Source organism: Dendrobates tinctorius, unplaced genomic scaffold (genome assembly GCF_039654945.1).
Source record: "Dendrobates tinctorius isolate UK_male_01 unplaced genomic scaffold, ASM3965494v1 ptg000036l, whole genome shotgun sequence".
Taxonomy (NCBI): Eukaryota; Metazoa; Chordata; class Amphibia; order Anura; family Dendrobatidae; genus Dendrobates; species Dendrobates tinctorius.
Window position 1 is genome coordinate 7,394,414 of NW_027361704.1, and position 17,400 is coordinate 7,411,813.

General features: G+C 43.2%; 1 protein-coding gene across 3 annotated transcripts in view; it reads right to left on the reverse strand.

Moving 5' to 3' along the window:
- Positions 1-17,400, reverse strand: part of SLC4A9 (solute carrier family 4 member 9) — a 983,109-nt gene that overhangs the window by 680,181 nt on the left and 285,528 nt on the right. For all 3 annotated transcript variants that reach the window (XM_073573700.1, XM_073573698.1, XM_073573697.1), the window contains exon 7: positions 4,687-4,841. In XM_073573700.1, the coding sequence (XP_073429801.1) occupies positions 4,687-4,841 (155 nt within the window). The remainder of the gene's footprint in view (positions 1-4,686; positions 4,842-17,400) is intronic.

Consider the following 17,400-nt stretch of genomic DNA (forward strand, 5'->3'; position numbering starts at 1 on the left):
TCTCTCGGCGCCCCTCCTCCTCCTTAACCCCCTCACTGCTGCGATCGAGCGCGATCGCAGCGTTCAGAGGGGGAGGCAGAGAGTAGGTGGCTCCCTCTGCCTCAGGTCAGTGCCCCCGCAATGTAATCGCGGGGCCCGACCTGTGCCATGATGACCCGGGGTTTGTCATGACAACCTCCGGGTCATCCACCTACGGAAAGCTGCTGAGACCATGCTCACAGCATGGTCTCAGCAGCTTTCAGCATAGGTATAATGCATTACAATGCTGGAGCATTGTAATGCATTATACCTGAAAGTGAAAGTAAAAGTCCCATGAAGGGACAAGGTAAATAAATAAACATTTTTTTTAAAAATATGTAAAAAAAAATTTAAAAAAATTCCCTAAAAAATGCACATTTTTATGTAAAAAAAAAAAAAATAAACAAAAAAATACACGTTTTGTATCACCACGTCCGTAAAAATTCCATCTATAAAAGTGTCACCTTAATTAACCCCTTCACTGAACGCTGTAAAAAAAACCCAAAAAAGTAGCAAATTATACTTTTTCCAAGCGGTATCATTATACCGCTAGGAAAAAGTGCAATAACACGCAATCAAAAAGACGGCTATAAATAAACATGGTACCGCTGAAAATGTCATCTTGTTCCGCAAAAAACGAGCCACTATACAGCTCCATCAGTGGAAAAATACAAAAGTTATAGCTCTCAGAATACAGTGATGCAAAAATAATTATTTTTTCTGTAAAAGTTTTTATTGTGTAAAAAACACCAAAACATAAAAAAAGATATAAATGAGGAATCGCTGTAATCGTAGTGACCCGAAGAATAAAGCTGCCATACTAATTTTACCACACGCGGAACGAAGGGGAAAAAAAAAACATTCCTGAATTGCTGGTTTTTGCTCATTCTGCCTACAAAAAAATCGGAATAGAAAGCGATCAAAAAACGTTATGTGCCCGAAAATGGTGCCAATAAAAACATTAGCTCATCCTGCAAAAATCAAGCCTGCACATGACTCTGTCGGCCGAAATATGGAAAAATTATAGCTCATTAAATATAATTTTTGTGGAAGCTTGACAAAAATTGTCAATTTCCTGCAGGTCCATATACCATGGCAAGGTACCAGACAAAAGCACCCCTAATAATACCCATAACAAAGTACAAGTCGATGTGAGCCAATAATTAGTGTATTTTGAAAAAAGGGGAAAGCTTACCAGTCAATAAGGGGTTAACAGAGGGGAGGGGACCCCACACCAGATGTCACCCCAACGCATGTTTCTCTGACCACACACGCAGCTTTCTCAAGGGAAATTGACAATTTTTGTCTTAGGCTGGGGTCACACTGGCGATTAAAACGGACGAATGCAATGCATTAAAAAATCGCATTGCATTCGTCCCAATGTTATTCTATGGGGCAGCTCACATCATGCGATTTTTGATCGGATCTGATCCTCGGACCGAGACAATCGCAGCATGCTGCGATTGTCACCGATTTTCAGATCAGATTCGACAATGCAAGTCTATGGGGGCGTGAAAAAATTGGATTGCAAAGGGACCCGATGTGTGAGTTGCGATAAAATCGCACCAAAAGCCGGCATTTTTTTATCCAAAATACAGTAAAATCACAGTGTCCGGTTAAATAAACAAATTAATAGATCTATTCTTGACACATTAAATAAATATATATTTCGTACATGTCATAGAGACAAATTTATATATATATTTCTAATTCATACAGTTCTTAATTGCAGAATAGCCACTGAAACATTAGCCGGCTTTTGTATAACATTCTCCTGCCCGACATGAAATGACCCATGGTTTACATATAGTTAACCATTTCATTTCATGCTTTTTTTATGTCTATCACTATTAATTATATGAGGGCTTGTGGGTAAAATTTTGGAGTTGTAGGGGTTCATTTAAGGGGTTAATTCGTTGTATTAAATTGCAGGGACTCCCTGCAGCCTCAGTGACGTCAGCAGGAGTCCCCACAATTTAATACAACGAATTAACCCCTTAAATGAACCCCTACAACTCCAAAATTTTACCCACAAGCCCTCATATAATTAATAGTGATAGACATAAAAAAAAACATGAAATGAAATGGTTAACTATATGTAAACCATGTGTCATTTCATGTCGGGCAGGAGAATGTTATACAAAAGCCGGCTAATGTTTCAGCGGCTATTCTGCAATTAAGAACTGTATGAATTAGAAATATATATATAAATTTGTCTCTATGACATGTATAAAATATATATATATTTATTTAATGTGTCTAGATCTATTAATTCGTTTGTGTGCGGAAACCTGTCATTGGGCTCCATTATATGTCCATTTAGCTATCCTGCGAGAAAATCTCGCAAGAAGGATGTCAAAAGGATCCTTACATGCGATTAAAATCGTATCGATGAAGAAAAATCGCATCAAAAACGGATCACTGGTTAAGATACTTTTGTGTGATTTCGGACCGTTAAAATGGGACCGATTTTTTATTCGTTGTGTGTGACTCCAGCCTTATAATGTGATCCATTACCAGGGAATTGGTGGGTACTTTTTGAGTGGGGTTTTACCCCTGTATCTTTTTGTACGTTCCTGGAATCATGTTTCACTCCGCTATTATGTATTTTAAAATGTGTTTTGGTCTTTAATAAATTTTGTAATATTTTCTATGCATACTCCAGGTTCTCTTGTTTTTCTCTTATGCCTATTTGGAGTTGGTACTAGGTGCCTGGGCAATTTTTCAGTTCACTCTGGCCCATTGGCACCAATTATGCAGCTGGGTTGTCTTATACCAATAGTGAAACAAGTGAGGTGGAGACTTGAGCATGTCACTCAAGCCCCGTGATACTTGGTGCATACCCTAGCAACCTAGAGTAGCGAGCACTTGAACTCAACACTAGTCATCATATCAATTTTTTTTGTACCTTTTGAGAAAACCCTATCCCAAATCTCAACCCTCAACCTTAACCTCAACACCAATAATGGCAAAGAATGAAAGAAATAAAAATTATAAAATAAAAAAAATCTGACTAAAGGTATGACACGGGGAGGTAACATACTAATTATTTGCTTTTGATCACTGTGATAGCGTCTATTACAGTGATCGAAAGAAATCACTAGAAAAAATTCTTGTTGTCTCTGGGTGCCAGCCATCAGATTTCAGCTGGTGCACTTCACATACACCATCGATTTTTCAGGTAGAGGTGGAGCAGTAGGGATCGGGGGATAGCGGAAGTACCGAGGGAGGGCTTGGGGACATCATTTCTCTCTTCTCTGACATGTATACCATGTCAGAAAAGAGAGAAATGATTTTAATAGCTGGCACACTTTTTTTTTTACTTAATCACTGAATAATGGCGATCTCGTGATCTGGGACTGGAAAATACGGCCCCAGTAGCTGAAACCACACAGATTTTCTGACTCTAGATGACACTATCCTTATTCCTAATGATTGTTTTAAAATTGCGAAGAGGGATTAAGTCCCCTTAGCAGATGCCTTTTTAATGCTTATCGGTGGTCTGTAAGGAGTTAAACAAGAGATCTTTATTGTATGTAGAACAAAAATGTTTAGACAGTTTATGATTTAAAATACCATTTTTGTTGGTATGTCTGTGTTTATTAATCCGTTATCTATTTCTAGGACTTGTGCAAAAATCTGATGCAATTTTAGGTCGAATTCATGCAGAAATATGGAAAATTCGGATGGGTTCACAAACTTTCAAACACCACATTATTTTAACTAGTAACATTTTAATCAGATTATTTTCTCTCGCATGGACACTTGTACTAGTTACAACTTACTGTTTGTAGATGCACAGGTATGCCCTAACAGGGAATCAAAAAAGAGCTCAATCACAGCATTGCATATTTGCACCACTGGTCTACAATGTGTTAAATGAAGACAGTATTGTTTTCCTGTGTTTTGTTTTGCTTGGTCTAATATTAAACTTTGACCATAAAGAGAAAAATATGAATAATGTGATAATAGATGTAACCAATAAAATTGCTCTACTCTGATGAAACTAGATATACAGTATGAACAATATCGCAATATAGAGCAGGGGTCTCAAACATGTGGCCCGCCGGCTGTATGCAGGCCTTAAGGCTGCTTCATGCACCCCTCAAGCACTGTAGACACCTTGGTGATCCCTGCATGCCAGGATGGGGCTGAGGAGGCTATAACAATATGAGGACCTGGATGGGGCCATAACTACAATATGAGGACACATCTGCAATATGGGGACCTGGATGGGGATATAACTACAATATGGGAACATAACTACAAAATGAGGACCTTGATGGGGACATAACTACAATATGGGGACCTGGATATGTGGACATAAATACAATATGAGGACCTGGATGGCGACATAGCCACAATATGGGGACCTAACTACAGTATGGGGTCATAACTACAAAATGAGTGCCGATTTGTTAACACCACATCCTTAATGACCCAATCTCTAAAAAAAAAAAATTAAAAAACATGGCAAAAATGTTCAAAAGATGTATAGAAAAAAATGTTATCACTAAAAATGTCACTTTCTCCTGCAAAGAATTTGGCCCCAAATTCATTTTTTGTCTATATGTGGCTCATATACCCATCCGAGTTCAAGACCCCTGATATAGGGAGTATCCAGAAAATACAATTGTTTGAAAATATAACTAGCGTAAACATTTTTACCTTCTGTGAACTGAAGGCAGAAATTTAGGAGGTTGTATACGCACAGTAGGATCCCATCTGCCAGGAGGTAAGACAGCAACTTCATCTAAAAAATCATCAATTCCTGCTATAAGTTCATCTCTGTTCATAGCCTTGTATGAAATTTTCCGGAACAGCTACAAAGAAATGTGAAATATATGAGGGACAAATATTGTGTACGGTATTTAAGCTATGATAATTTAAAGGTACCTGTCATGTAAAATAACACTATTAACCTACAGATACCTGCAGATATGGGGTTAATCTGCAGGTTAATAGCGTTCCAACACTATGCGGCTGCCGCACTAGTGGGAAGAAACAAACTTTAGCTCCGCGGGCTACAATGGGAGCAGTTACAGCTGCTACTCTTTATGCCAGAGCGGTGACTAAAACCGTGTCAGCTCAATTCTATTAAACTACCCTGAGGGTAGTAAATAAACCCTTTTTAAGGGATGTAATATAAAATTAATTTATTAGCCAAATGGGCAGGATTCTCTGACTTAGGAATCCTATGTAATACAGAAATGACAAACAATTACTATAGTAATTTTTATCAGTTCTGACCACCTTAAATAAATACAAAAAAGCCATGTTTTATTACATTATTATGTATTTTACCCTCTGGGTAATTTAGTAATATGAATTATCATCCCTAAAGGATTGTTTACACTCACTAGTTAATTTGGCCCACTTCTTTCTATAACTGAAAGAGTGAGTCTGCCATGGGTAGTAAAGTTCATTTCCTTCCTGTAGCTGGCTCTAAGGCCAGGGTCACACTGGCGAGGAATACGGCCGAGTGAGAGGTGCTAAAAGCACGCATTAGACACGGACCAATGATTCTCTATGGGGTCTCGATTGTCAGCGTACTACGGCCGTAATACGCCAATGCAAGTCTATGGGTGTGCAAAAAATACGGATTACACACGGACCACACATGTGACTTGCGAGAAATACGCACCCGGTGTCTTTTAGCAAAGCCGGCAATTCAGTGCGCTATACAGTAAACTCACACTGACAGTTTTAATAAAGAAACAAAAGAATAGATATAGACACATAGAATACATATAAATATATATATATGCATTCTATGTGTCTATATCTATTCTTTCATTTCTGTTAGAAACCCTGTCATAGGGATCCATTATATGTCCATTTTGCAAGGCGGCGGAAAAAATCTCAGCATACGGATGCCATACGGATTACATACGGATGCTTACATGCGCAAAATACGCGACCACACCTTGATTACGGATGACATACGGAGCACTGTTTAGGGGCCATTCATCCGTTTTATGCTTGTAAAATACTGACCGTATTTTGCGTTGGTTAGTGTGAACCCGGCCTAAGAGAGAGCTCCGCACAGTGTCAAAATGCTACTAACCTGCAGGCAAACCCCATATTAATGGCTTTTTTACCTGACACATTCCCTTTAAGGGTTGTCCACAACTAGAACAACCCTTTCTTGATCTAAATGTTTGGCACCGATAAAATGAAACAGCTTGCACTCACCTCCTGTAACTGTGCCATTCCTGCAGTGTCGACAGTCGCTCTCGCTCCTGTGCTGTTGTGATATGTAAGCCTGGCACCCAATCAGTGCTGGTGTCATTGTCACCGTTCTTCTGTTGAATTGAATATGAATAGAAAGTCAACGATCAGCTGCAGCCCTGACTTCCTCTTCATATTCTATTCAACAAGTGCGGGGACAGCAATGCCAGCACTGACTGGGCGCCAGACTTACGCGTAACAACAAAATCATGGGAGCCCTGGGGAGAGTGAGTGCCAAAACAGCGGGAACAGGGGAGGCACAGGAGGCAAGTATAAGCTTTTTTATTTTATCAAGTCCAAACACTTATATCGAGAAAAGGTTGTCCTAGCAGTGGACAACCACATAATCCAGAGAGTTATGTCACCCAAAATTTCACATATGTCTGCTTTAGATCAGCACAATTTTTGAAGCATAATTTTTTTTCTTAAGAAGTTAGAGGGGTTAAAATTTTATATTTTCACAAGTGTAACAGGAGAAAATTAACCCCAAAAAGTTTTTGTGTAATTTCTCCTGAGTACAACAATACACAGCATGTGTAGGGAAACTACTGTTGGGTGCACAGCAGGGCTCAGAAGGGAAAGAGCGCCATTTAACTTTTTGAATGCAAAATTTGCCAGAATCATTAGCGGATGCCATGTCGCATTTGCAGAGCCACTGATGTGTTTACACAGTGGAAGCCCTGTACAAGTGGCCACAATTTTTAAACATAACCCCTCAAGGAACTTATCTAGATGTGTGATGAGCACTTTGAACCCCCAGGTGCTTCATAGGAATGTATAAGGTTGAGATATGAAAATAAAAAAATGCATATTTTTTCCCCAAAAATATTCTTTTAGCCCCAATTTTTTATTTTCACAAGGGTAACAGAAGAAAATGAACCCCAAAAATAATTAAGTGATTTCTTCTGAGTACACTTATACCCCACATGTACAAGAAACCTACTGTTTGGAAGCACAGCAGGACTCGGAAGGGATGGAGCGCTGTTTGTCTTTTTGAACTAAAAAATGGCTGAAATCATTAGTGGACGACATATCGTGTTTGGAGATTCCCTGTTGTGCCTAAACAGTGGAATCCCCCACATGTGGCCCCATTTTGGAAACTAGTCCCCTGAAGTAATGTATCTAGATGTGTGGTGAGCACCTTGATCCTCCAGATGCTTCACAGAAGTTTATAACATAGAACCGTGAAAAAAAAAATCACATTTTTCCCACAAAAAAGTTCTTTTAGCCCCATTTTTTTATTTTCATAAAGGTATCAGAAAAAAATGGACCCCAAAATATATTGTGCAATATCTCCTGAGTATGGAAATACCCCATATGTGACGTTTTGGAACACAGACTTTGATGAAATAGTCTGCGGGTGTCATGTCATGTTTGGTAAGCCTCTGATATGCCTAAAGAGTGGAAACCCCCAAAGTGACCTAATTTTGGAAACTAGACCCCTCAAGGAATTTATCTAGATGTGTGATGAGCACCTTGAACCCACAGATGCTACATAGAATTTTACAACATTCATCTGTGAAAAAAAAATATATTTTTCCCACAAACATGTTGTTTTAGCCCAATTTATTTCATTTTCACAAGGATAGCAGGAGAAAATGGACCACAACATTTGTTGTGCAATTTCTCCTGAGTACACCAATACATCATAAAGCAAAACTACTTTTGAGGCACAATGCAAAGCTCAGACGGGAAGAAGCGCCATATTGGAGTCGCCAGAATAGCAGATCCCCTCATAAGTGACCCCATTTAACAAATGTCATCTCTCAATTAATTCATCTCGGAGTGCAGTGATCATATTGAGACAACAGATGTGTCACAATATTTTATATCATTGAGCAGTGAAGAAAAATAATTACATTTTTACTCCCAAAATTTTGTTTTAGTCCCATATTTAACAATTTCACAGAGAAATGGGTAAAAATGGGACAAAAATTTGCCCCACAATTTCTGCTGAAGGCATCAGCGATATCAGATTTATATAGTTTTTTTATATTTGGCTGCTGTCACACACTAAGAAACTTTTTATTGCAAACACGAGGTTTTGCATCACCATATTTTGAGAGCTATAATATTTCTATATTTTGGCTGACAGTCATGTGAGGGCTTGTTTCTTGCTAGATGAGTTGACATTCTTATTAATGGCATTTTCGGGAACATGACCTTTTTATGGCTTTCTATTCCAATTTTTTGGAGACAAAATCAGTAAAAAACAGCAACCCAGGAATGTATTTTTCCTTTGTGATGCTGCTCCGCATGTGTTAAAATTGAGGAAGCCGCTTTATTCTTCGGGGGTCAGTATGATTACAGGGATACCACTTTTTTTTTTGGGGGGGGCACTTTTACACAATAAAATATACTTTATTTTTCCACTGATAAAGCTGTATGCAGGCTTGTTTTTTGCATGAGAAGTTGTCATTTTTATTTACATATGTCTTTTTGATTGCATTATATTCCACTTTTTGGACGGCGGTATAATGAAAAAGCATAGTTTTTTCTACTGTTTTTTCTGTTTTTTTATGGTGTTTACTGAAGGGGTTAACAAGGGGGACAGTTTTATGGGACAGGTTGTTTCGGATACAGTGATACCAAACATATGTACTATTTTTGCATATTGGAGTTTTTTTACATAAAAATACAAATTTATGGATACAATATACAGCATATTAATGGATACAATATTTTTTATATTTCGTGATTTATTTTTTTAAATATTTTTACAAATTTCTTTTTTTTTTTTTTTTTTTTACTTTTTTCTTAGTCCCACTATGGGACTTTCACTTTTACAGCTCTGTTCCCTGTAAAAAAGCACAGCAATGCACAAGCATTGCAATGGTTTATAACTGACGCTGACACAAGTTAGTTAGATTATGCACTGCACATGGCCTAACTAACTTGCTAGAGCGTGGTGACCCAGATATCGTTATGACAACATCGAGTCACCATGGCAACAAACAGGGGGCAGAAGGAGCCCTCTCCCTCTGCCTGCCTTCTAAATGCTGTGATAGATATCGATCTCAGCATTTAGGGGGTTAAACTGACGAGATCAGTGCGGGCACTGCTCCTGGCAGTGAAAGCTGGTTGTCAGCTATGATATCAGCTGAACACCTAGTGGAGGTAGCACATGCACAGCTTCTGTGTGTGCAAAATTGTCATGACGTACCCACTACATCATAAATTGGGAAGCACTTCCCAACTATGACATACTAGGTATGTCCAAGATCGGGAAGGGGTTAAAGTAAGACATATTTTTAAAGTGAACCTGTCACAATATTTCATGCTGCTTGAATAAGAAGGAGCATGAATTAGAAATTGGCTAACTTATGACAAACATGTTTTTCTCTGAATCAGTCTGATGCTTTCAGAGAAAAACAATGGGCCCAGAGGACAAGGTGACAAGCAGCGAAGTCATGTTCCCACTGCCTTCTTCCTGCTTGCTCTGCTAAATTGACAGCCTTCTACCTATACACACAGAAGCTGGGAAACAAAAAAGTACAATAAGGTCTTGTCTGATGATAGCAGGCAAAAATATCAAGCAATTGGTGTCCTGATTCATTTGTGTATTACCCAACATAACAAAGGCTTGAAGAAATCAGCTTCTGCAGATCCACGGGTTGTGAAGCTATAGACTGACAGAAGGAAAAAGTGTGGCGCCCCTGAGGGTTCAGTCGCCACAGAGGTACTGCACCTCCTCCTGAGGTGTGGTACCCCACCATTCAGGTAAGGTGTAGACACCTGACCACACTCCAACACCTGCATCCCACACAACATAGTAGTGTAGCAAAGCACCTTTGGTGGCTCCCTGCTTGGAACACGAAGAGTGCTGGGAGATGGGTGGAGCTTAGTCTGCACAAGAGAGCGGAGATTATTAGGACTAGGTCAGTCTGTGAGAGGTGATCCCCTGAGTGGGATGGATGGAAGGAAGTGCTGCAGCAGACTTCAGTGACCTGAGTCTGCTGGCACATGAAAGAGATATAGAAACCCTGATTCTCCATAAGGAAGAAAGATTTGTACGGAACGTGAGGAGAAGAAGAGAACTAAGGACTAGGGTCAGAGCAGGGCCCTTCCTCAAGTTCTAAGCGCATGGCTGGCGTTCGGTCCCCGAGGTTGTATGGATACTAATGGTCCTGCAGCAGACACCGGAGGAATAGAAGTTGTCACCACTTTATTCCCACACAACAGCAACATGAGTGAGCCGGGACTTAGTAGCAAGGAGTCCCCGAAGCAGGCTACAGCTGTCTGCCGTACAAGTAGAGTTCAAAGGAACATCTTAAAGGAGGAACTTGGGTTTAACACAGAACCACAAGTACTTCATTACAAGAGCTAGAAAGGAGACGTTCAGAGAAGGCATATGTTGGCGGAGTGTTGGAACGGAGTACTTCATCTTGCCTGGAGGTTGGCTGAGCCCGTGACCTGGAGGACACAGCACCGAGGCGGGCACCTGTATGCACAACAGACTGTGAGTAAAGCTTTGGAACTACATGCCCTGGTGTCCTCCGCTTATTCCTGCGCCAACCCACTCAACACTGCTACATCTCTGTGCTTAACACTGCACCATTACGCTCTCCTCACTAGCTCTTCATCTACACTGCTCTGGGACTACAGCCCTACCTGTGGAGGGCCACAACATCATTGCTGCACAACACCATCTGTCCCAGAGGATCTGTCTGCAGCGTCGGCTTAACACCTTCATTGCCGAACACCACAGGTGGTGTCACGAATCATCCACTTATTAAATTTAATCAGCCACGCTTAACACCATTCCCTTTTACATGGGTGCCCAGGGACACGGACCGGGTCACCGCTGCTGTGACAACTCCCATTGAAACCCACAGGCCCGGCACCGAGTACCCCATGGCCCTGGCGGGCGACCCAAAAAGTACAAGTGGTTCCTCTGCACTGCTGATGGAGAGCTAAATGGTAAATCAAGGAGACAAGATAAACTTGTTGCAGCTTTATAAACCGGGTTGTTGTATCCCGAAACACTTCATAATAAAACGGCAAGTTTATCATGTTCCTGGATTTTCCCTTTGGATCTCCCTCAGCGCTGATGAACCACATAGTTTTTTTCTTTCTATACACATAGAGTGAGAGACCTGTTAGTCTAGCTGAACAGGCAAGGAGAAGCTGGTTCGTTGCATGGTAGATACTGGCTCGCAGCTGACTACAATGCCTGAAACCTACTTCTGGTGACATTTTCCTGAAGCAGTGTGGCCTGAGAGGGGCCCGATGATAAAGTTGACAGCTGCCAATCACTTGCCCATTCCAGTCGCAGGAGTGGTGTGGATGCATATAATCCTTTCTGGCAAGGACCTGGGGTGCAAAGGTGTGGTGCTGACCCATGGAGAACTAAGTAGTGGGCATGCCGTCACTCTGGGGATGAATGTCCTAAAGGAGTTCAGGAGCCTCCTAATCAGTAAGCCCTCTGATGCAATTCTGAAGCAGTGGAGTCTGCACACCTCCAGAGGAGAGTGTTCCAATAGTTGATCCATGTAGCTCAGGCTCAAGAATCCTCCAGTGATGGGGGGACGTTGGGAAAAGTGATCGTTCCAGCCTCCACTAAACTAGTTCTGCCGTCAGGGCAGACTGTGCTTGCCCTGCCCGTCCAGGCTTCTAAACCACTTGAAGGGGTAGAGATCCAAATGGAACCTTCTATTCCAGAGCAACTACCTCCCGGGCTCCTGGAGGCCCATTCGCTAGCTATAGTTCGTGATGGAATGGTCCCAGTGCACTGTGTCAACTTAGGAGAGCAAGACATCACGATTTTCCTCTAGAAGTGAAGTAGCACGGATTAGGGGTATGCCCGAAGAAATAATACCACCTCAGACCGTTCAACTGACAGTAAAGCAGGGGGATCCATGGACTGTGGAGGTGGAATCTTCTCTGGCACCAAAGCCCCAGCATATACAGGAAGGACGGCAGATTTTAGAACAAATGAAGGCTGAGCTATCAGATCTTACTTCACCGCAAGTCCAGCAGGTGGAGGCTCTACTAGGACGATATCAGGACGTATTCACTCATCATGAGGATGACTTTGGCAGCACCACTGCCATCACACATGAGATACCCACAGGAAACGCCGTGCCCATAAGAGCGCGATACCGACAAATTCCACCACAACTGTACCAAGAGGTGAAAAGTATGCTTAGCCAGATGCTGCAGAAGGGCATCATAAGGGAGAGTCAGTGTCCGTGGACTGCCCCTATAGTGCTAGTGATGCACCCCAGAGGCCGTGGGATACTCTGTACCTGGCCGGTCGTCTTAAAGGGATGTGTCACAGTGGCAGTGACCCGGTCCGTGGCCCCAGGGGGTCATGTAAAAGGGAAGTATTGATTAGGGATAAAGTTTATGTAGTGATTTGTGACGCCAGTTGGAGTGTTAACCTGTAGTATAGCTGGCACTGCAGAGGATCCCTGAGGGAGTAGATGGTGATGGCAGTGCAGATGTTAAACCCTCTCCAACCAGGGCTGACCCCCAGGGATTGTGATGGAAGTAGAAGGCACGGAGTAATAAGACAGGAGAAAAGGAAAGTCACTTTATAATTTTCTGTAGGTCAGGTGCAGTTCAGAGGAGATATTACAACTCTCACCAGGTTAAAGTCTGCTCTGCAGAATGGGAGTTATCCTTCAATCTGCTGTGACTCAGTGTAAGCTTCCTGCTATTCTATTCCCTTCTGGGTACAAGGCTTCCCGGAGTCTAGAACTTTCCAGTATAGCCACTACTCACTGTGTTTCCCTTCTCTGGCAACTTGCAGCTTGGATCCTGTGTGAAGCTCACGCTCCTTCTTGCACAATCCTCACTGATCCTAGTTGGCTGCTGTCTTCCCGGGGAAAACACTCCACTGTTGGTTGTATAAACTCACAGAGTCTCTCAGCTTACCACCCTGCTCTGAAAGCATGGATGGCCTAGGGGCTGATTCCCTGATGCTTCTTAGATTTGCTCCTGAAGGAAGCGCATGGCATGGCTTCCAAGAACGTTCTCCATCTTTCCTTCTCACCACTGAAAACAACAACTCTCGTCTCCTCCCCCTCCCAGTTAGGGTATGTCTGCAAAGCTCTAAGCTTCAGACAAGTAAGGAAGTGAGGTAAATTGTGTGTGTGTTGTGGTCTCTAGTAGAGAAAGCATAACTCCCATTGCTCACAAAACACATACAAAACAGTACATATTTAACCCTTTTGTGGCGGTACAGACACAGGGCGCCACACTAGTGAAGAAAAAGGATGGCACACTACGTATGTGTGTGGATTATCGGAAGCTTAATGCCTGCATTGTGAAAGATGCATATCCGCTACACAGAATCGAGGAATCCTTGTCGACGTTAGGGAAACCCAAATTCTTTTCAACGCTGGACCTGGCCAATGTTGGAGCAGGATCGACCTAAGACAGCCTTTATACTCCCAATGGGCTTGTATGAATTCAACCGAATGCTGTTCAGGTTAGCCACGGCCCCTGGAACATTCCAACGGTTAATGGAGAGGTGTTTGGGCGATCTAAATTTCGAAGCCACACTCATCTATCTGGACGACATTATCATTTATGTCACTTCTTTTGAGGACATCTACAAAGACTGGAACAGGTACTAAGCCACCTTCAGAGACACGGACTAAAGGTGAAGCCTCAGAAGTGTCATTTGTTCCACACTCAAATTGAGCACCTGGGCCATGTTGTCTCTGCCGAAAGAGTGAAGCCATCCCGAGAAAAAATTGCTGTGGTGCAGGACTGGCCCACACCAGAGGCGGTGAATGATGTCCGAACCTTCTTAAGACTTACAGGGTATTACCGGCGTTTCATGAAAAATTTCACCCGCATAGCGAACCCTCTGCTGGAACTCTTGAAGGGAGTGAGTTCGGGTGAGCAACAGGAAAAAGCCTTTCAAGATCTGAAGAGTGCACTGACCCTGACCGGCCCTGGTATAGGCTAATGTTGACTTTTCTCAATCGTTCATTCTCCACACTGACGGGAGTCTACATGGGCTTGAGGCTGTGTTGTCGCAGATACAGGATGGGAGAGAGACGTGATCGCTTATGCAAGTCGGTCCCTTCATAATTTCGACCGAAATCCAAAAAACTACAATTCCTTTAAGCTACAGCTGCTGGCGTTGGTGTGGGCTATGATGGAGAGGTTCGCTGAGTACCTGTCTGGGTCTGAAGTATTGGTGCGTACTGACAATAACCCAATGGCACATCTGGAAAATGTGAAGCTGGGAGCTCTGGAACAACGATGTGTCGCTAGAATGGCAAAGTTTCGCTTTAAAAACATCTACAAACGAGGAGCTGAGAATACTCATGCTGATGCCTTATCCAGGGTGAAACATGTAAAACCTGGTCAAAGTAGAGATGAGGAACAAGAAGGCGAGGCAACCCCCAAATTCCAAAATTCTGCCAGGACGGTAGTGGCTACGTAGGAGCAAGCGCAAGTACTGGCTCAGAAAGGTATCTTGGGGTGGACACGTGATGAGTGGGTCCGGTTACAACAGGAAAACGGGGTACTAGCCCTAAAGAGACAGTGGGTGATGTTAAAGAGACTTCCCAGTCTACAAGAAAGGAATGCTCTCTCTCCAGAAATCCTATGGATTCTTCGGCAGTGGGAACGTCTCCAGAAGAAGAATGGCTTATTATACAGAAAAATTCAATTACAGAAAGAATTAGAAGTCACCTGGCAGCTGGTAATTCCCAAGATACTACTATTAAAGGTGGCCACAGAGGCACATTTTGGTCAGGAGAAGACCTTCCAGTGGTTGGACTGAAGGCTGTTGTGGAAGAGACTTGTCGTCTCTGCAGAACCTGTGAGCTAGCCAAACCACCAGAACAGGGGGCCCCCATGCAAACTATAGTGTCATCTGCCCCTCTGAAACTATTAATGATAGACTATCTGACCATCGGGCCAGCTCATCAGGGGTATGAATATTGTCTGGTAATGGTGGACCACTTCACAAAGTTCGTCGTCATAACCCCGACTCGAGATCAAACTGCGGAATCCGCCGCCCATGCCATCTGCAAAAACTTCATTCAGGTCTACGGGTGTCCGAAGCGTATCCATTCAGACCAGGGGACCTGCTTCCTAGGGAAAGTGATGAAAGAACTACACCGGATGTACCAAATTAAGAAGTCTCACATTAAGAAGTCTCACACCAAGCCGTACCACCCTCAGGGTAATGGAGCCTATGAACGGTTCAACCGCACATTAATTTAAATGCTGAGAACTCTGGAGGAGGACCAGAAGGCCCGATGTCCTGAGTATGCAGCCGAATTAGTCTGGGTGTACAACAACCGGGTGCGCCAGACCACCGGGTATACCCCATATACTTTGCTGTTTGGTTGTGCAGGAAAATAGATTACCGAGTTGATGCTAGACCCAGATGAGGACTACCCACAGACGGGGGGTGTCCACCTGGATCCAAGAACATTGTCATCGGTGACAGACTTTGCATCCCCTAGTGCAGACCAAACTTCAACAGTTAGAGCATGCAGAAAGAACTCCACTGCGGGGGACAGATCTCCAAGTTGGTGACCGTGTATTAGTGCGAGAAAAACATCCTCACAACAAACTGGAGAATCGGTGGGAAACAAATCCGTATTGGATAAAACAGCAAATCGATTCTGAAGGTCCTGTGTATGAAATTCAGCCAGAGGAAGGGGAGGGTCTCGCTTCTCGTGTGGTCCACCGGAATATGCTTCGTCCCTGTCTGTCAAGAGATCCTGTTTAAGAGGATGGGATTCCAGATGTTCCTGAAATATCCCCACCAGTTGTAGTAGAATATGAAGAGGACTCTGAGCCGCTACCCGAAGATTTAAGGGAGGAACAAGTACCTGAAGTCCTCGAAGAAAGTGCTCTGGTAGAAGCCGACACCTCATCATCCACTCTTATGCAGCCGGGCTCGACCACTCCAGGGGACTCAACTATTCCTTCTGACTTATGGCTTTTCGAAAGGGCCACAGCTGGAATACCCCCCAATCGTTACAATCACGATCAATTTGTTTGGCGGCAGACTGTCCAAAAAGAAAAAAATTATCCCTGTTTTTTACCAAAGCCATCGCCCGTAGAATGGCGAGCAAAAGGAGAGGGGGACTGTAGGGAGATGGACCAGGCTAGTGGTTCCTCTCTCGTATCAGGGCCGGAACAATGGGGTATGTCACCACTGTTGCCGGGGGAAGGACTTTCAGATCGGGACTGTTGTGAGTTCATTTTCCCCTTCACCATTGAGGTCTGATGAACTCCCTCTTCTGGTGAAGGAAGGTAGTGAGGCTGATTACCAAGCACCTGAGCAGGATGATGATGACTGGGTGACTGGAATTGCTGACTGGATATAAGGCAGCCGATGCCCTTCTGCCTTGCTGGTGATTTCTCAGAGGGATTCTAGGAGAGAAGTTTGATTCCTGCTCCTCAAAAGCTAAGTTTTCTGCTCTGCTTTTTGCATTTGTGTTTTGGTTTTGTTTTGCCTTGTTTTTCTGGATTTCTGCCATTCCCTGCTGGGGTGAGCTGAATTCCCTTTTGCTCTGTCTTCAGAAATTACCTGAGTACTGATATAGTCTTTTTGAAGCCTAGCGTCTTCAGGGCTTTTTTCCCTATCAGTCTGTTGGCTCTTGTTTTGATAGGGTTTTGGCGGATTGCAGACAGCAGCTTTTCTATCATGTCCTTTTTAGTTAGCTTGGGCCCCATCATTTGCTCAGCCTATCTTTCTATCTGTGTGAGTGTTTTTTAATCTTGCTTCACCGTCATTATATGTTCGGGGCTGCCTTTTGCTTTGGGGTCTGCTCTGGGGCAGTTTAGATTTCCCTTTCTGTCTTTAGGCTATTTAGTTCTCCGGCTGTGATCGAGGGGTCTAGGGCACCGTAGGAACCCCACACGGCTACTGCTAGTTGTTGTTGATAGGTTCAGGGGTCTGCAATCCGATAGCTGCCAACTTCTCTGGTTTCCTGGACTTAGCTAGTATTTCTGTTTTTGCCTCCTACGGTGACTCATTCATAACAGGGACAGACCTTTGCACTCGACTACAGGGGGCGGGTCCATTATAAAAGGGATGGAGCATGCCAAAACGCTCTGGTTGGCAGGAAGACAGCGAGCGCAGCAGGAGAAGGTTGACTCACTCTCCACAGCGCGACGCCAGGAGACCAAGCCATTTTGCCGACGGACGACACATGCGCAGCCAGG